This window comes from Balaenoptera borealis (genome assembly GCF_965194805.1).
Source record: "Balaenoptera borealis genome assembly, chromosome: 3".
Classification (NCBI taxonomy): Eukaryota; Metazoa; Chordata; class Mammalia; order Artiodactyla; family Balaenopteridae; genus Balaenoptera; species Balaenoptera borealis.
In genome coordinates this window covers 100998565-101016529 of record NC_138866.1, presented here as the reverse complement: position 1 = coordinate 101016529, position 17965 = coordinate 100998565, and the positions used below count along the sequence as shown (strand labels likewise).

The following is a 17965-nucleotide window of genomic DNA, read 5'->3' as shown; positions in this document are numbered from 1 at the left end:
GGAATTCGTAAGATGTCTCAACCAGCTTGTAGTACAGAGATTGATATTCCCTTCGGGCAAAATTCATTTGGCTCACCGTAGAGGAATCACTGGCACTGGCAGATCAGGCACTCAGCAGAAGCATTAGGCAGCTCAGCCTTTTTAAGGGGAATTCTGTTGTTGCCACATCCTCGCTCCCTGCTGCATGGCCTCTTCACGGTCCCATGGAGCAAGCACTGTGGCAGCTGTGTAAAGAAGCTCTCCGACCTCCACAGAGCACAGGAGTTTGTCTACCTGATTATTAAGAGTCTTCTCTGCAGTGGCTGCCCTTTGGAGGCGTTGACATGGGAGACGAGTATCTTCAGTCTGCCTCTTCAGAGGGGTCCAGCCACATCTCTCTGTCCAAGATTTCCTTGTCACCAATCTTCAAGGCCCTGACCATCCAGCCAAACCATCAGCAACTGCCCATGAATCAATGTAGATCTGTACTCTGGCCATCTCTCACTTCAGACATAGTGTACAGTCATATGTCCTAATTGAATTTCTGCCCACTGGGAGGATTTTCCTTCACCACTGTCTTCACAGTCCCCCCCGAGTGGGGCTATAATGCTCCAGCTGTCCACTTTCGTGTAGTACCAGCATATCATACAGACCCATCTATAATCCAGGCTTGAGTTTTCTCCCTCAGTCAGCTGGTCATAAGCAATCCCCTGAAGGCCACAGGCACGGAACAAGAGAATAGGCAAACAACAGGAGCTGTGTTGCAGGGGTCTGAGCCACCTACTCACACAATTTACCTGCACCTCATGGACCCGCCTGAGTTCAGCCTCTCATATACCATTTCCACTTGATGAAAGATTGCTACTGTGCACACCCAACCTTAAAACAAGGCAGGTCAGACAACGTCCATATTATGAGGAGAGCTCAAGCTGCATGGTCACCTCATTCAGCCTCTACGAAGACCTAATAGCAAGCCAGAACCTGCTTCTCAAAAGGATAGTCATCTGCAGAAGAGGACGTAGATTTGCTTCACAATCCTAGAGGTCTGCACCATAACTGTATCGGTGCTTGCCAGAGGCTCCATACAGCTTCTCTATGTGACACTTCAAGTATCATTGGACCTGCTGGATCACAAAACCCAAGTGATAGAGTAGCTTGTACTGTAGCCTAAACAGCTGCAGAGCCTTCTCTTGTTCTGCTTCCCAATCCACCCGCCTGTAGATGCGCTGAGGTTGCATACTCAAATGCGTATGTTGCCTCCAAAGTGACCTACCAAGGGTTGTGCCTCTTTCTTTTTGTCGGTGATACAAACTGCAGCAATTCATCTTCCACCCTGACGGGGATATTTCAAAATGCTCCAGACCAATGAACCCTCACAGATTTCACTGCTGGTACAATTCTATGTCAGTCTGGGTCCAATCAGGAGAAAGAAGCCATAGAGTAACATGAACAGAGAAAGATTAGTATAAGAAGTATTAACTATAATAGGGGATTGGAGTAATGAGGGATTGGCCAGTAAAAAGTGGAGAATTCTAAGCAATATAGGGATGGTAGCTATAAGAAGCAGCCAAAAGCTGGGTACTCCCTCAACCTCTATTATAGTGATAATTTAACTGTACTGTGATTGCCTGTTTCTTTGTCCCATCACTAGACTCTAGGGTCCTTGAGAGCAGGAACCACATGCCTTGTTCTCCATTATATCTCCAGTGCTAAGGGGGAGACCTACCACCCCAAAGACTAGGAGTAAATGAGTGAATGAATGAGTGAATGCAGCCAATATTGGCACTCTAGCAACCTGCAGGAGAATTATCCTGTTTCCTGCCACATATACCAGACCCAAAGAAAGGTACCTGCAACACACACCTGGATGCTTCAGTCCAATCTGAGAAGATGCTGATAATCCTTTCAAGGGAGCCGCCAGTGGAGGGCTGTGTGTAGCCTTTGTCAACCTCTCCTAAAAAGGAGGCAAAAGTCTAGCCCAACTTCCCAGACTGTCCCCACTGGGTTCTTAGTCCCCCAAGCCGAGAGCTAAACAATAGCCCCAAAAGAGTCTCACTCTGCCCTTGATTGCTATGTGAACACATGCACACAGCTGGGCCTCGCCTATTGGGGCCGGAACAGGTGTAGATGGGATTCCCATCAAAGGCTCCTCTCCGGACCTGGGAAAGCAACTGCCCGGGGCGGACCGGGCCGAGCCGAGCCAATGCGGAGCGGAGCGGAGCGGGGCGGGGTGGGGCGCGGGCGGGCCTAGAAAACAGGCCGGGTCGGGCCCCGGCAGAGGCGGAGCCATGGGAGACGCGATCAAGGAGCGCACAGCCAGGCTGCTGATGGACTACCTGGAGTACTGCGCCCGGATACAGGAGACCAACCTGCACTACTTGTCCCAATACCGCGGCTTCCGCGGGAACCGCGTCGCGCTGGTGGCCTGGATGGCGCAGGAGCTACTCGCCAACAACCGTGGTGGCCCCAGCTGGGGCCGCGTGGCAGCGCTCGTGACCTTCGCGGGGACGCTGCTGGAGAGGCCGCCGCCAGGGGCCCGTAGGCGGAAGAAGACGGAGAATGAAAACGTTAGCAGGGACTGCCGGTTCCTGGTGGCCTTGCTGTGTGCTCAGCTCTCCGGACGGCAAGGTGAGCGCGGCGGGCGCGGGGACCCGGGGCGGGTGGGCATCCCGGGACGCGCCCACGCGGCCGGCACCCGGAGGGACCCTGCGGCTCCAGCCCCGTGGGGCGTTCGTTTCGGCAGGCCTGGGACATTCGTGGTGAAGTCCGGCTTTCTCCTCTACTGGCGGAGTCAGACACCAAAACAGGCCTAGTTAGACGGCTCTCATGCTAACGCATTCTGAAACAGCAGCGCACGACTTGGGTTTGCACACTTCGGCCTTGTCCTTGATCGCCCTCGGGGTTTTAGGGTGCGTTCATGTTAGGTCTGGATGCTTTGCTTAGGTAGAAATTCCCAAAGTGGCGAAGTCAGCAACGGGGTGGCCTGGGCCAGGTGGGTTCTTTCTCCAACACTTATTAGATGCACCTTTCTCCATAGACCCCACGGCTCTGCAGGTCAGAGCACAGCAGCCTAAAACGTTAGAATGAAAAGGCAGCCCCTTGTCCAACCCCTCCATCGCTCAGGAAGAGCTGAGGCAGGGGTGTCTGGGGGGTGGGGGTGGGGGGGCGGTGGTTGCGCGGGCACCCCGTGGTGCTGAAGACTCGAGGTTCCTTAACTTCCGATTCACTGCACCCAGCCCTCAATTGGGAGATAGCCAGGCGCCCTGGCGCGCAGCTGTAAGCCATTGATCCTTGTGGTCTAGGCTAGAGCGGGAGGCCCTTGCAGCTCCTAAACTGAGCTCATGATAAGCGAGTCTGGCCAGCCTTCAGTAAGAGGGGAGAATGCCTCCTGGGTTCTGAGCGAGACCCCTGCTTCTTTCTTCTCCTCCTTGCTGGAGTTGAATCAGCGACTGTGATGACCCAGGTTATAGAAGAAATACAGCCAAACTATTAAAACCAACAATTAAAAAAAAAAAAAGTCTAAGAATCTAGGGAAGACACTGCAGGAAACTTAGCCTCCTGTTTTGCAATTTCCTGGTAGACCTGTATTGATGAATTGGGTTCCATTTGTGGAGGAGAGGTAGTATTTGAATCAGAACCTTGACCTTGCATGAACAGTTTGAGGTGTTAGCATTAATTCCATTCTTTTGGGACGGGAAGGGATGGGGAGGCGGGGTCTTAAACTATTCCGGCCTGTGAACTCTCAGAACCCCACCTGAGCCATTTGTCTTAACAAGGCATTTGGCCCCCAAGGCCACTCCGCACTAAAGAGGAAATTGATGGGGGGGCATTGTTTTTGTTCTCGTCTTTTGGCTAATCACCATTGAGTAAGGAACAATCTTTTAACATCAGGAAGCAGAAATTCTCCAATTGAGTAAACTAGACATGGCCACACCTCTCTCAGCTGCAGTTAAAATGCCACAGGCTGGCTTTCAAGTCCCTCCCTCCCCCCCTATTTTTCTGACTGGAACTGCTTGCTTTATTGTCTCAGGGGATACCTTTCAATTTAGCGATTTGTCAGTTTCCCAAAATGGCATCAGTTCTTTGCTCAGGAAAGAACATGATACAGTTTTCTACCTTCCTCTCGGCTTTTGAAAGAAGTTAGTGAAAAGAAGAGTATTCCTGCTCTAAGTGACAAAGTTGTGTCCCCTATGTCCTTCTACCCCCTATGTTAGACTACTTCTTACAAATACTAACTCAAAGATTCCTAATTACAAGTTACCTATTGCTCAGGATTTCCTTTTTTTACATTTTAAATTCAGGAGTTGTCTTAGTGTTTAATCTAGAACCTCCTGTGTATTTGATTGAGTACAGGTTTTGAGTGTTATGAAGCAATCTAGTTCTCTTCTCCCTCCCCTTATAGGATGGATTTTGTCTTTTCTTCCAATGCTCATTGCAGCCATCTTGGGAAAGACAGCTGGTCTGGGTTTTTCTCTCATACTGTACAGCAATGATCTTAATCTACTTCTGTTCAAAATTATCGTGAGTTCTAAAATTCTTAACTCATTTGTACCTGCCTGACTGTGACCAGCCAAGCAAATTTGAGATGTGAAAGAACAAACCAGAGTAAACCACCTCCTGAGACATTTTTACCTGCATTCATATAAGGAATCCTACAGTGATTCAGCCAGCATTTTAACTCCTGACAAGTACTCAGAGATATTAGGACAAAGGCACAAATGGCTCTTCTTTAAATGGGAGACACAGGGGTCTAAAGGCTTATTGCTCCAAAGAATTACAGAAGAAACTGCTTTCCATTAAATAGGAAATACGGTGCTATTTGCTACGTTTGGATAAGAGTGGATATGTATCTCTCATCTACCCATGATGTCATGTGCTACTGCTGACTAATTTATCAAGGCACTGTGTCAGGGGTGTAAAATGATACTACAAGTCCTCCGAGTCACAGTTTAGTTTAACAAAGAATGTGATAGTAAATCCTTTTATAAGGAATTCTTTCTAAATCCTTTAAAATGTAATTTCTGGGACTTCTAGGTTTTTAGAGTTAATATATTGAAATTTTATTTTTCTGACTTCAATAAATTATTAAATCTTTAAAGTTTTAATTTATGCATCTTTAAAAAAAACAGTTGGTTTTACTTGGGATTCAATAAACCTTTATTCTTAGGAGTAACTTGATTGATGACAATTTCCTTTTTATTGTCTCTTTAAATACAACACATACAATTATTTTAAACATTTAATCAGTACACAGGCACATAACAAGTCCTTCTCTTTCACCTTCCATTCTGCACCCAACCCATCGCTTGAGGTAGATGGAGAAAGAAAACTTTACCCTGTACCTGAGCCCTATGAATTTCAAAGATGAAAGACAGATTAACAGGAGAGAAACATACAAACCTTATTTGATGTTAATGTTTTTTACAGGGGACTTCATAGAAAAGAAGTGAAAACTCAAAGAAGCAGTAAGACTTGGGGTTTATATACCAGTTTAACAAAGGGTGATAAATTGTGGAGATAGGACTAAACAAAGAAAAGGGGTTTGGGCTTCCAGGGGCGGTATATTGTGGGACAGTGACTAGGAAATATATGGGGGCAGCTAATGGAAGATGAGGATTATTTTAGTAAAATTCATGGAGATTAATCTTGGTATTAACTCCCATCGCCAGTGATAAGAGTGTTCTCCCCTTCCTGGTACAAGAAGGCACCTTTCTCACAGGAAATTTATGCCCTGCTTTTAGGCAGAAAGGGGTCAGAGAGCCCTTCCTATATATGCTATTTCTCAGTTGCCTTCAGCTAAAATAATCAGTATGCCAAAGTGGCATATTTGGGGGTAACATGTTCTGATCCCCTTCAGTGGTTAACAGTGAACACAGTTATTCTAGTGCCTGCTGGAATCTGCGTCCATCTGTCCTTTCGGAGCCCACACAGACCCAACCAAGCTTGCTAGCAGCCAGGGGAAAAGCACCCGTGAGGACAAGAAGCCAGCCCAGATCTGTTTCAGCAACATCTTCGTGGCCAAAGCTGTTGCCGATGCTATTAGATCAAGACTTGGACCAAAAGGAATGGATAAAATGATTCAAGATGGAAGAGGTGATGTGACCATTACAGATGGTGCTACCATTCTGAAACAAACACAGGTGTTACATCCAACAGCCAGAATGCCGGTAGAGCTAAGGCTCAAGAGAAAGAAAGAAATGGCACCACATCAGCGGTCATCGTTGCTGGCTCTCTCTTTGATTCCTGTAGCAGGTTTTTTCAGAAATGGATTCATCATTTCCAAATCACTTTAGAAGGATTTGGAAAGGGTATTGAAATCTTGACATGCCGTGACCTGTGGAACCGAGTGACAGAGAAGTGTTGTTAAACAATGCAGCCACTTCATTGAGCTCAGCAGTTGTCTCTCAGTATTCAAGTCTTTCTCTTACATGAGTGTAAATGCAGGGAGGAAAGTGATTGATCCAGCCACAGCTACAGGTGTAGATCTCAGAGGATGTCAGAATAGTTACGAAACCTGCTAATGCCCTCGAGGGTATAATGCTAAGTGAAATAAATCAGACAGAAAGACAAATACTGTGTGATCTCTCTTACAGGTGGAATCTAAAAAAAAAACAAAAAACAAGCTCATAGATAGAACAGGTTGGTGGTTTCCAGAGGTGGGGGTAGAGGGGTGAGAGAAATGGGTGGGTAAACTGTTCTTGTTTTTTTGCTTGTTTTTAGTTTAAATAAACTGTCTTTTTTTTTTTTTTTTAAAAAGGAAACTTGGTGGGACAATTGATGATTTTGTGTTGGTGGAAGGGCTGGTTCTCACCCGAAAGGTGGCCAATTCTGACATATCCAGAGTTGAAAAGATTAAGATTGGGCTTAAAAACAGATCATGATAATCAAACAGTTTCTGATATGCCCACATGGATGGAGCCCTGAGGAAAGACAGACTATATTCTAAATTTAATGAAGCAAATTTTAAAAACGGATGTATTTTCTTTCTCATACAGAAGTCTATTCTTAAGACATGCTCTTAGTGATCTTGTATTAAATTTCCTGATCAAAATGAAGATTGTGGTAGTTAAGGACATTGAAAGAGAAAATATTGGAACCAAGCCAATTGCTCATACTGACCAACTTAACTGCTGACATGCTGGGTTTGGCTGAATGAGCTGAGGGGGTCAATTTACATGGTTCTGGCACACTGCTCAAGATTACAGGCTATATTATCCCAGGAAAAAGTTACAGCTGTTGTTCCTGGTTCTAACACATTGGTGATGGAAGAAGCCGGGCCCTCAGTTCATGATGCCCTATGTGTTATTCATTGTTTAGTAAAGCAGAGAGCTCTTACTGCAGGAGGTAGTGCTCCAGAGATAGAGTGGGCCCTGTGGTTAACTGGATATTCACGAACATTGAGTGGTATGAAATCCTACTGCATTCATGCCTTTGCAGATGTTACGGAGCTCATTCCATCTACACTAGCTGAAACTGCTGGACTGAATCCCATGTCTACAGTCACAGAACTAAGAAAACCGGCATGCTGAGGAGAAAAACTATAGGCATTAATGTCCAAAAGGATGGTATTTCCAACGTTTTGGAGGAACTGGTTATTCAGCCTTTGTTGGTTTCAGTCAGTGTACTGACTCTAGCAACTGAAACTGTGTGGCCCTGCAATAAACCTTTCTCTGCTCCAAACTCTGATGTTTCAGTTTGTTTGTCTTCACTGTATGTGGGGCACATGAACTTGCATTTGCTAACAATATGAAGTAGGACTCACTTCTTTTTTTTTAGAATTTCACTTATTTATTTATTTATTTTTGGCCGTGTTGGGTCTTCGTTTCTGTGTGAGGGCTTTCTCTAGTTGCGGCAAGTGGAGGCCACTCTTCATCGCGGTGCGCGGGCCTCTCACTATCGCGGCCTCTCTTGTTGCGGAGCACAGGCTCCAGACGCGCAGGCTCAGTAGTTGTGGCACACGGGCTTAGTTGCTCCACGGCATGTGGGATCTTCCCAGACCAGGGCTCGAACCCGTGTCCCCTACATTGGCAGGCAGACTCTCAACCACTGCACCACCAGGGAAGCCCAGGACTCACTTCTTATAAAAGAAGAGTTGGGGTGGGTATTTCAGCAGTGTTTATAGATGGTCCATTTTTTCCCAGCTAATTTGAATGTTTTCTCTAGTTTGTTGACTTATCTTTTCCTCTACTAATAGCACTCTGTCTCAATTACTATATGTTTATGACATGTTTAAACATCTGGTGTTATAGTCTAATCTCCTACCCCACCATTCTTCTTTTTCAAAAAATAAAAAGTATCCTTGGCCATTTCTGTGAATTGTTTAAGTTGAATTCTAAAAACCAGTTTATAAAGAATCCATTAAGACATTGCTTTAGGATTTTGAATAGAATGCGATTGGATTATAAATCAATCTGGAAATAAGTAGTAACTTTACAATATTGTGTCTTCCCTTCTAAGAACATAACTCCTGTTCCACTTATTTAGGTCTCTTACGGTTTTCTTCATACAGGTCCTGTGTTTTTGCCAGGAGTATTCCAACTCTTTGAGTTCTTTTGCCACTGGGAATAGAATCTGGAGAGGATGTTTTGCCTTCGCAGAGGGAGCCTGCCTTGAAGAGAAAAGCTCACCCGACAGAGGTCAGAGATTGGGGGTGGGATGGAGCGTGGAGAAACAGTTTTGATGACATGACTGAAATCTCACAATTCGGCTGTGCCTAAAGCTAGTTGGGGCTCAATAAATTTCCTTTTCTGCTTAAACTGATTTTTAAAAAACTTTTATTTTATATTGGAGTATAGTTGATTAACAATGCTCTGTTAGTCTCAGGTGTACAGCAAAGTGATTCAGTTATATACATATACATGTATCGACTCTTTTTCAAATTATTTTCCCATTTACATTGTTACATAATATTGAGCAGAGTTCCCTGTGCTATACAGTAGGTCCTTTTTGGGTATCTATTTTATATATAGCAGTGTATACATGTCAATCCCAAACTCCTAATTATTCCTCCCCTCCCTCCACCCTTCCCCTCTGGTAACTATAAATTTGTTCTCTAAGTCTGTGAGTCTGCTTCTGTTTTGTAAATAAGTTCATTTGTATCATTTTTTTTAAGATTCCTTATATAAGTGATATCATACGATATTTGTCTTTCCCTGTCTGACTTACTTCACTTAGTACTATAATCTCCAGGTCCATCCATGTTGCTGCAAATGGCATTATTTCATTCTTGTTAATGGCTGAGTAATATTCCATTGTTTATATGTACCATATCTTCTTTTTTTTTGTAACATCTTTATTGGAGTATAATTGCTTTACAATGGTGTGTTAGTTTCTGCTTTATAACAAAATGAATCAGTTATACATATACATATGTCCCCATATCTCCTCCCTCTTGCATCTCCCTCCCTCGCACCCTCCCTGTCCCATCCCTCTAGGTGGTCACAAAGCACCGAGCTGATCTCCCTGTGCTATGTGGTTGCTTCCCACTAGCTATCTATTTTACGTTTGGTAGTGTATATATGTCCATGCCACTCTCTCACTTTGTCACAGCTTACCCTTCCCCCTCTCCATATCCTCAAGTCCATTCTCTAGTAGGTCTGTGTCTTTATTCCCGTCTTACCACTAGGTTCTTCATGACCTTTTTTTTTTTTTCCTTAGATTCCATATATATGTGTTAGCATACTGTATTTGTTTTTCTCTTTCTGACTTACTTCACTCTGTATGACAGACTCTAGGTCCATCCACCTCACTACAAATAACTCAATTTCGTTTCTTTTTATGGCTGAGTAATATCGCATTGTATATATGTGCCACATCTTCTTTATCCATTCATCTGTCGATGGACACTTAGGTTGCTTCCATGTCCTGGCTATCGTAAATAGAGCTGCAATGAACATTTTGGTACATGACTCTTTTTGAATTATGGTTTTCTCAGGGTATATGCCCAGTAGTGGGATTGCTGGGTCATATGGTAGTTTTATTTTTAGATTTTTCAGGAACCTCCATGCTGTTCTCCATAGTGGCTGTATCAATTTACATTCCCACCAACAGTGCAAGAGGGTTCCTTTTTCTCCACACCCTCTCCAGCATTTATTGTTTGTAGATTTTTTGATGATGGCCATTCTGACTGGTGTGAGATGATATCTCATTGTAGTTTTGATTGGCATTTCTCTAATGATTAATGATGTTGAACATTCTTTCATGTGTTTGTTGGCAATCTGTATATCTTCTTTGGAGAAATGTCTATTTAGGTCTTCTGCCCATTTTTGGATTGGGTTGTTTCTTTTTTTGTTACTGAGCTGCATGAGCTGCTTGTAAATTTTGGAGATTAATCCTTTGTCAGTTGCTTCATTTGCAAATATTTTCTCCCATTCTGAGGGTTGTCTTTTGGTCTTGTTTATGGTTTCCTTTGCTGTGCAAAAGCTTTTAAGTTTCATTAGGTCCCATTTGTTTATATTTGTTTTTATTTCCATTTCTCTAGGAGGTGGGTCAAAAAGGATCTTGCTGTGATTTATGCCATAGAGTGTTCTGCCTATGTTTTCCTCTAAGAGTTTGATAGTGTCTGGCCTTACATTTAGGTCTTTAATCCATTTTGAGTTTATTTTTGTGTATGGTGTTAGGGAGTGTTCTAATTTCATACTTTTACATGTACCTGTCCAGTTTTCCCAGCACTGCTTATTGAAGAGGCTGTCTTTTCTCCACTGTATATTCTTGCCTCCTTTATCAAAGATAAGGTGACCATATGTGTGTGGGTTTATCTCTGGGCTTTCTATCCTGTTCCATTGATCTATATTTCTGATTTTGCGCCAGTACCATACTGTCTTGATTACTGTAGCTATGTAGTATAGTCTGAACTCAGAGAGCCTGATTTCTCCAGCTCCGTTTTTCTTTCTCAAGATTGCTTTGGCTATTCGGGGTCTTTTGTGTTTCCATACAAATTGTGAAGTTTTTTGTTCTAGTTCTGTGAAAAATGCCAGTGGTAGTTTGATAGGGATTGCACTGAATCTGTAGATTGCTTTGGGTAGTAGAGTCATTTTCACAATGTTGATTCTTCCAATCCAAGAACATGGTATAGCTCTCCATCTGTTTGTATCATCTTTAATTTCTTTCATCAGTGTCTTATAGTTTTCTGCATACAGGTCTTTTGTCTTCTTAGGTAGGTTTATTCCTAGATATTTTATTCTTTTTGTTGCAATGGTAAATGGGAGTGTTTTCCTAATTTCACTTTCAGATTTTTCATCATTAGTGTATAGGAATGCAAGAGATTTCTGTGCATTAATTTTGTATCCTGCTACTTTACCAAATTCATTGATTAGCTCTAGTAGTTTTCTGGTAGCATCTTTAGGATTCTCTATGTATAGTATCATGTCATCTGCAAACAGTGACAGCTTTACTTCTTCTTTTCCGATTTGGATTCCTTTTATTTCTTTTTCTTCTCTGATTGCTGTGGCTAAAACTTCCAAAACTGTTGAATGATAGTGGTGAGAGTGGGCAACCTTGTCTTGTTCCTGATCTTAGTGGAAATGGTTTCAGTTTTTCACCATTGAGGACGATGTTGGCTGTGGGTTTGTCATATATGGCCTTTATTATGTTGAGGTAGGTTCCCTCTATGCCCACTTTCTGGAGAGTTTTTATCATAAATGGGTGTTGAATTTTGTCAAAAGCTTTTTCTGCATCTATTGAGATGATCATATGGTTTTTCTCCTTCAGTTTGTTAATATGATGTATCACGTTGATTGATTTGCGTATATTGAAGAATCCTTGCATTCCTGGGATAAACCCCACTTGATCATAGTGTATGATCCTTTTAATGTGCTGTTGGATTGTGTTTGCTGGTATTTTGTTGAGGATTTTTGCATTTATGTTCATCAGTGATATTGGCCTGTAGTTTTCTTTCTTTGTGACATCTTTGTCTGGTTTTGGTATCAGGGTGATGGTGGCCTCGTAGAATGAGTCTGGGAGTGTTCCTCCCTCTGCTATATTTTGGAAGAGTTTGAGAAGGACAGGTGTTAGCTCTTCTCTAAATGTTTGATAGAACTCGCCTGTGAAGCCATCTTGTCCTGGGCTTTTGTTTTTTGGAAGATTTTTAATTACAGTTTCAAATTCAGTGCTTGTGATTGGTCTGTTCATATTTTCTATTTCTTCCTGGTTCAGTCTTGGAACGTTGTGCATTTCTAAGAATTTGTCCATTTCTTCCAGGTTGTCCATTTTATTGGCATACAGTTGCTTGTAGTAATCTCTCATGATCCTTTGTATTTCTGCAGTGTCAGTTGTTACTTCTCCTTTTTCATTTCTAATTCTATTGTTTGAGTCTTTTTTCTTGATGAGTCTGGCTAATGGCTTATCAATTTTGTTTATCTTCTTAAAGAACCAGCTTTTAGTTTTATTGATCTTTGCTATCGTTTCCTTCATTTCTTTTTCATTTATTTCTGATCTGATCTTTATGATTTCTTTCCTTTTGCTAACTTTGGGGTTTTTTTGTTCTTCTTTCTCTAATTGCTTTAGGTGTAAGGTTAGGTTGTTCATTTGAGGTGTTTCTTGTTTCTTAAGGTAGGCTTGTATAGCTATAAACTTCCCTCTTAGAACTGCTTTTGCTGCATCCCATAGGTTATGGGTCATTGTGTTTTCATTGTCATTTGTTTCTAGGTATTTTTTGATTTCCTCTTTGATTTCTTCAGTGATCTCTTGGTTATTAAGTAGTGTGTTGTTTAGCCTCCATGTGTTTGCATTTCTTACAGATTTTTTCCTGTAATTGATATCTAGTCTCATAGTGTTGTGGTTGGAAAAGATACTTGATATCATTTCAATTTTCTTAAGTTTATCAAGGTTTGATTTGTGACCCAAGTTATGATCTGTCCTGGAGAATGTTCCATGAGCACTTGAGAAGAACGTGTATTCTGTTGTTTTTGGATGGAATGTCCTATAAATATCAATTAAGTCCATCTTGTTTAATATATCATTTAAAGCTTGTGTTTCCTTATTTATTTTCATTTTGGATGATCTGTCCATTGGTGAAAGTGGGGTGTTAAAGTCCCCTAGTATGATTGTGTTACTGTCGATTTCCCCTTTTATGGCTGTCAGTATTTGCCTTATGTATTGAGGTGCTCCTGTGTTGGGTGCATAAATATTTACAAGTGTTATATCTTCTTCTTGGATCGATCCCTTGATCATTATGTAGTGTCCTTCTTTGTCTCTTGTAATAGTCTTTATTTTAAAGTCTATTTTGTCTGATATGAGAATTGCTACTCCAGCTTTCTTTTGATTTCCATTTGCATGGAATATCTTTTTCCGTCCCCTCACTTTCAGTCTGTATGTGTCCCTAGGTCTGAAGTGGGTCTCTTGTAGACAGCATATATATGGGTCTTGTTTTTTTTTTTTTTTTTATCTAGCATTGTGTTTTTATTTTTTATTTATTTATTTATTTTTATTTTTACAAGAGATAAATAGACTGACACCAAGCTTTGTACCTGGATGACCACAACAAAAGCAACAATGACTGCAATTACCAAACATGAAACACACTCATACTATGTCATAATATTGACATTCTGTCCAGTAATCCTCCACTGTAACAGCTCCTTTACTTTGCAGTGAAAATTGATTTGTATATTCTTTGCCTCTGAGTCCTTGTGGGATTTTTTTTTTAATTCAAACAGAAAGTCACAAAAATTATACTCATCCTCATCAGTTCACTCAGTCCCATGTAATTAATTTTTTTTCATCTTGATCTTTTGTTAGCACTTTTATGAGTTCATCAGTTTTTCATTAGAGTTCTGAAAATGCTTATTCATTCAGTTCAGCAGTACAGTCAGTTACCAGAAACCTGTACTTGTCAGAGTCTTTTCCATGAATTTCTTGAAGATGAAACCCTTTCATAGGAACATATTTGCAAAAGCATCAGAGTACACCCAGAACTGTCTGTAAATGACAAAAGACTTAAAAATGACCACAGTTAATGATTTGATGAAAGTTCATAATAATGCAGTTGACAGATAATTAGTTATTTCTGAGATATACATTTTAAAGTAATAACTAGGATTATGACTTATAACATTATACCAGAACATATAAGATTTTTAGAAATTTCATGTAATGTCTGAAACATTTATATTAATATATTTCCATACAAATAACCCAATGAAAGTTTAGTATTAGTTGTTTTGTTTGTGTGTTTTTTTATACTGCAGGTCCTTATTAGTCATCAATTTCATACACATCAGTGTATACATGTCAATCCCAATCGCCCAATTCAGCACACCACCATCCCCAGCCCACCGTGGTTTTCCCCCCTTGGTGTCCATACGTTTGTTCTCTACATCTGTGGCTCAACTTCTGTCCTGCAAACCGGTTCATCTGTACCATTTTTCTAGGTTCCACATACATGCGTTAATATACGATATTTGTTTTTCTCTTTCTGACTTCACTCTGTATGACAGTCTCTAGATCCATCCACGTCTCAACAAATGACTCAATTTCGTTCCTTTTATGGCTGAGTAATATTCCATTGTATATATGTACCACAACTTCCTTATCCATTCCTCTGTTGATGGGCATTTAGGTTGCTTCCATGACCTGGCTATTGTAAATAGTGCTGAAATGAACATTCGGGTGCATGTGTCTTTTTGAATTACGGTTTTCTCTGGGTATATGCCCAGTAGTGGGATTGCTGGGTCATATGGTAATTCTATTTTTAGTTTTTTAAGGAACCTCCATGCTGTTCTCCATAGTGGCTGTATCAATTTACATTCCCACCAACAGTGCAAGAGGGTTCCCTTTTCTCCACACCCTCTCCAGCATTTGTTGTTTGTAGATTTTCTGATGATTCCCATTCTAACAGGAGTGAGGTGATACCTCATTGTAGTTTTGATTTGCATTTCTCTAATAATTAGTGATGTTGAGCATCTTTTCATGTGCTTCGTGGCCGTCTGTATGTCTTCTTTGGAGAAATGTCTATTTAGGTCTTCTGCCCATTTTTGGATTGGGGTGTTTGTTTCTTTAATATTGAGCTGAATGAGCTGTTTATATATTTTGGAGATTAATCCTTTGTCCATTGATTCATTTGCAAATATTTTCTCCCATTCTGAGGGTTGTCTTTTCGTCTTGTTTATGGTTTCCTTTGCTGTGCAAAAGCTTTGAAGTTTCATTAGGTCCCATTTGTTTATTTTTGTTTTTATTTCCATTACTCTAGGAGGTGGATCAAAAAAGATCTTGCTGTGATTTATGTCAAATAGTGTTCTTCCTATGTTTTCCTCTAAGAATTTTATAATGTCAGATCTTACATTCAGGTCTCAAATCCATTTTGAGTTTATTTTTGTGTATGGTGTTAGGGAGTGTTCTAATTTCATTCTGTTACATGTAGCTGTCCAGTTTTCCCAGCACCACTTATTGAAGAGACTGTCTTTTCTCCATTGTATATCCTTGCCTCCTTTGTCATAGATAGTTGACCATAGGTGTGTGGGTTTATCTCTGGGCTTTCTATCATGTTCCATCGATCTATGCTTCTGTTTTTGTGCCAGTACCATATTGTCTTGATTACTGTAGCTTTGTAGTAGAGTCTGAAGTCAGGGAGTCTGATTCCTCCAGCTCTGTTTTTTTCCCTCAAGACTGCTTTGGCTATTCGGGGTCTTTTGTGTCTCCATACAAATTTTAAGATGATTTGTTCTAGCTCTGTAAAAAATACCATTGGTAATTTGATAGGGATTGTATTGAATCTGTAGATTGCTTTGGGTAGTATAGTCATTTTCACAATGTTGATTCTTCCAATCCAAGAACATGGTATATCTCTCCATCTGTTGGTATCATCTTTAATTTCTTTCACCAGTGTCTTATAGTTTTCTGCATACAGGTCTTTTGTCTCCCTAGGTAGGTTTATTCCTAGGTATTTTATTCTTTTTGTTGTAATGGTAAATGGGAGTGTTTCCATAATTTCTCTTTCAGATTTTTCATCATTAGTGTATAGGAATGCAAGAGATTTCTGTGCAGTAATTTTGTATCCTGCAACGTTACCATATTCATTAATTAGCTCTAGCAGTTTTCTGGTGGCAATTTTAGGATCCTCTATGTATAGTATCACGTCATCTGCAAACAGTGACAGTTTTACTTCTTCTTTTCCAATTTGTATTCCTTTTATTTCTTTTTCTTCTCTGTTTGCCATGGCTAGGACTTCCAGAACTATGCTGAATAATAGTGGTGAGAGTGGACATCCTTGTCTCGTTCCTGATCTTAGAGGAAATGCTTTCAGTTTTTCACCATTGAGAATGATGTTTGCTGTGGGTTTGTCATATATGGCCTTTATTATGTTAAGGTAGGTTCCCTGTATGCCCACTTTCTGTAGAGTTTTTATCATAAATGGGTGTTGAATTTTGTCAAAAGTTTTTTCTGAATCTATTGAGATGATCATATGCTTTTTATTCTTCATTTTGTTAATATGATGTATCACATTGATTGATTTGCATATATTGAAGAATCCTTGCATCCCTGGGATAAATCCCACTTGATCGTGGTGTATGATCCTTTTAATGTGTTGTTGGATTCGTTTGCTAGTATTTTGTTGAGGATTTTTGCATCTATATTCATCAGTGATATTGGTCTGCAATTTTCTTTTTTTGTAGTGTCTTTGTCTGGTTTTGGTATTAGGGTGATGGTGGCCTTATAGAATGAGTTTGGGAGTGTTCCTTCCTCTGCAATTTTTTGGAAGAGTTTGAGAAGGATGGGTGTTAGCTCTTCTCTAAATGTTTGATAGAATTCACCTGTGAAGCCATCTGGTCCTGGACTTTTGTTTGTTGGAAGATTTCTAATCACAGTTTCAATTTCATTACTTGTGATTGGTCTATTCATATTTTCTGTTTCTTCCTGGTTCAGTCTTGGAAGGTTATACCTTTCTAAGAATTTGTCCATTTCTTCCAGGTTGTCCATTTTATTGGCATAAAGTTGCTTGTAGTAGTCTCTTAGGATGCTTTGTATTTCTGCGGTGTCTGTTGTAACTTCTCCTTTTCATTTTTGATTTTATTGATTTGAGTTCTCTCCCTTTTTTTCTTGATGAGTCTGGCTAATGGCTTATCAATTTTGTTTATCTTCTCAAAGAACCAACTTTTAGTTTTATTGATCCTTGCTATTGTTTTCTTTGTTTCTATTTCATTTATTTCTCCTCTGACCTTTATGATTTCTTTCCTTCTGCTAACTTTGGGTTTTGTTTGTTCTTCTTTCTCTAGTTTCTTTAGGTGTAAGGTTAGATTGTTTACTTGAGATTTTTCTTGTTTCTTGAGGTAGGCTTGTATAGCTGTAAACTTCCCTCTTAGCACTGCTTTTGCTGCATCCCATAGGTTTTGGGTCGTCGTGTTTTCATTGTCATTTGTCTCTAGGTATTTTTTGATTTCCTCTTTGATTTCTTCAGTGATCTCTTGGTTATTTAGTAACATATTGTTTAGCCTCCATGTGTTTGTGTTTTTTACGTTTTTTTCCCTGTAATTCATTTCTAATCTCATAGCGTTGTGGTCAGAAAAGATGCTTGATATGATTTCAATTTTCTTAAATTTACTGAGGCTCGATTTGTGACCCAAGATGTGAACTATCCTGGAGAATGTTCCGTGCGCACTTGAGAAGAACGTGTAATCTGCTCTTTTTGGATGGAATGTCCTATAAATATCAATTAAATCTATCTGATCTATTGTGTCATTTAAAGCTTCTGTTTCCTTATTTATTTTCATTTTGGATGATATGTCCATTGGTTTAAGTGAGGTGTTAATGCCCCCCAGTATTACTGTGTTACTGTTGATTTCCTCTTTTATAGCTGTTAGCAGTTGCCTTATGTATTGAGGTCCTCCTATGTTGGGTGCATATATATTTATAATTGTTATATCTTCTTCTTGGATTGATCCCTTGATCATTATGTAGTGTCCTTCCTTGTCTCTTGTAACATTCTTTATTTTAAAGTCTATTTTATCTGATATGAGTATAGCTACTCCAGCTTTCTTTTGATTTCCATTTG

At 40.5% G+C, this 17965-nt stretch overlaps 1 protein-coding gene and 2 pseudogenes across 3 annotated transcripts; all 3 read left to right on the top strand.

Moving 5' to 3' along the window:
* Nucleotides 1–323: 323 nt before the first annotated feature.
* On the top strand, nt 324–11502 carry BCL2L10 (BCL2 like 10; the record flags this gene model as incomplete). The annotated part of the gene is made up of 3 exons (XM_082385919.1): nt 324–456; nt 2101–2607; nt 8489–11502. 3 exons carry the CDS (start codon nt 324–326, stop codon nt 8545–8547), a joined length of 699 nt encoding a protein of 232 aa, XP_082242045.1. The 3' UTR covers nt 8548–11502.
* Nucleotides 3321–6500, top strand: LOC309626896 (T-complex protein 1 subunit delta pseudogene; annotated as a pseudogene). Its single transcript has 2 exons — nt 3321–3347; nt 5865–6500. The product of its transcript is annotated as a T-complex protein 1 subunit delta pseudogene (transcript).
* Nucleotides 6495–8256, top strand: LOC309625899 (T-complex protein 1 subunit delta pseudogene; annotated as a pseudogene). Its single transcript has one exon. The product of its transcript is annotated as a T-complex protein 1 subunit delta pseudogene (transcript).
* Nucleotides 11503–17965: the final 6463 nt, after the last annotated feature.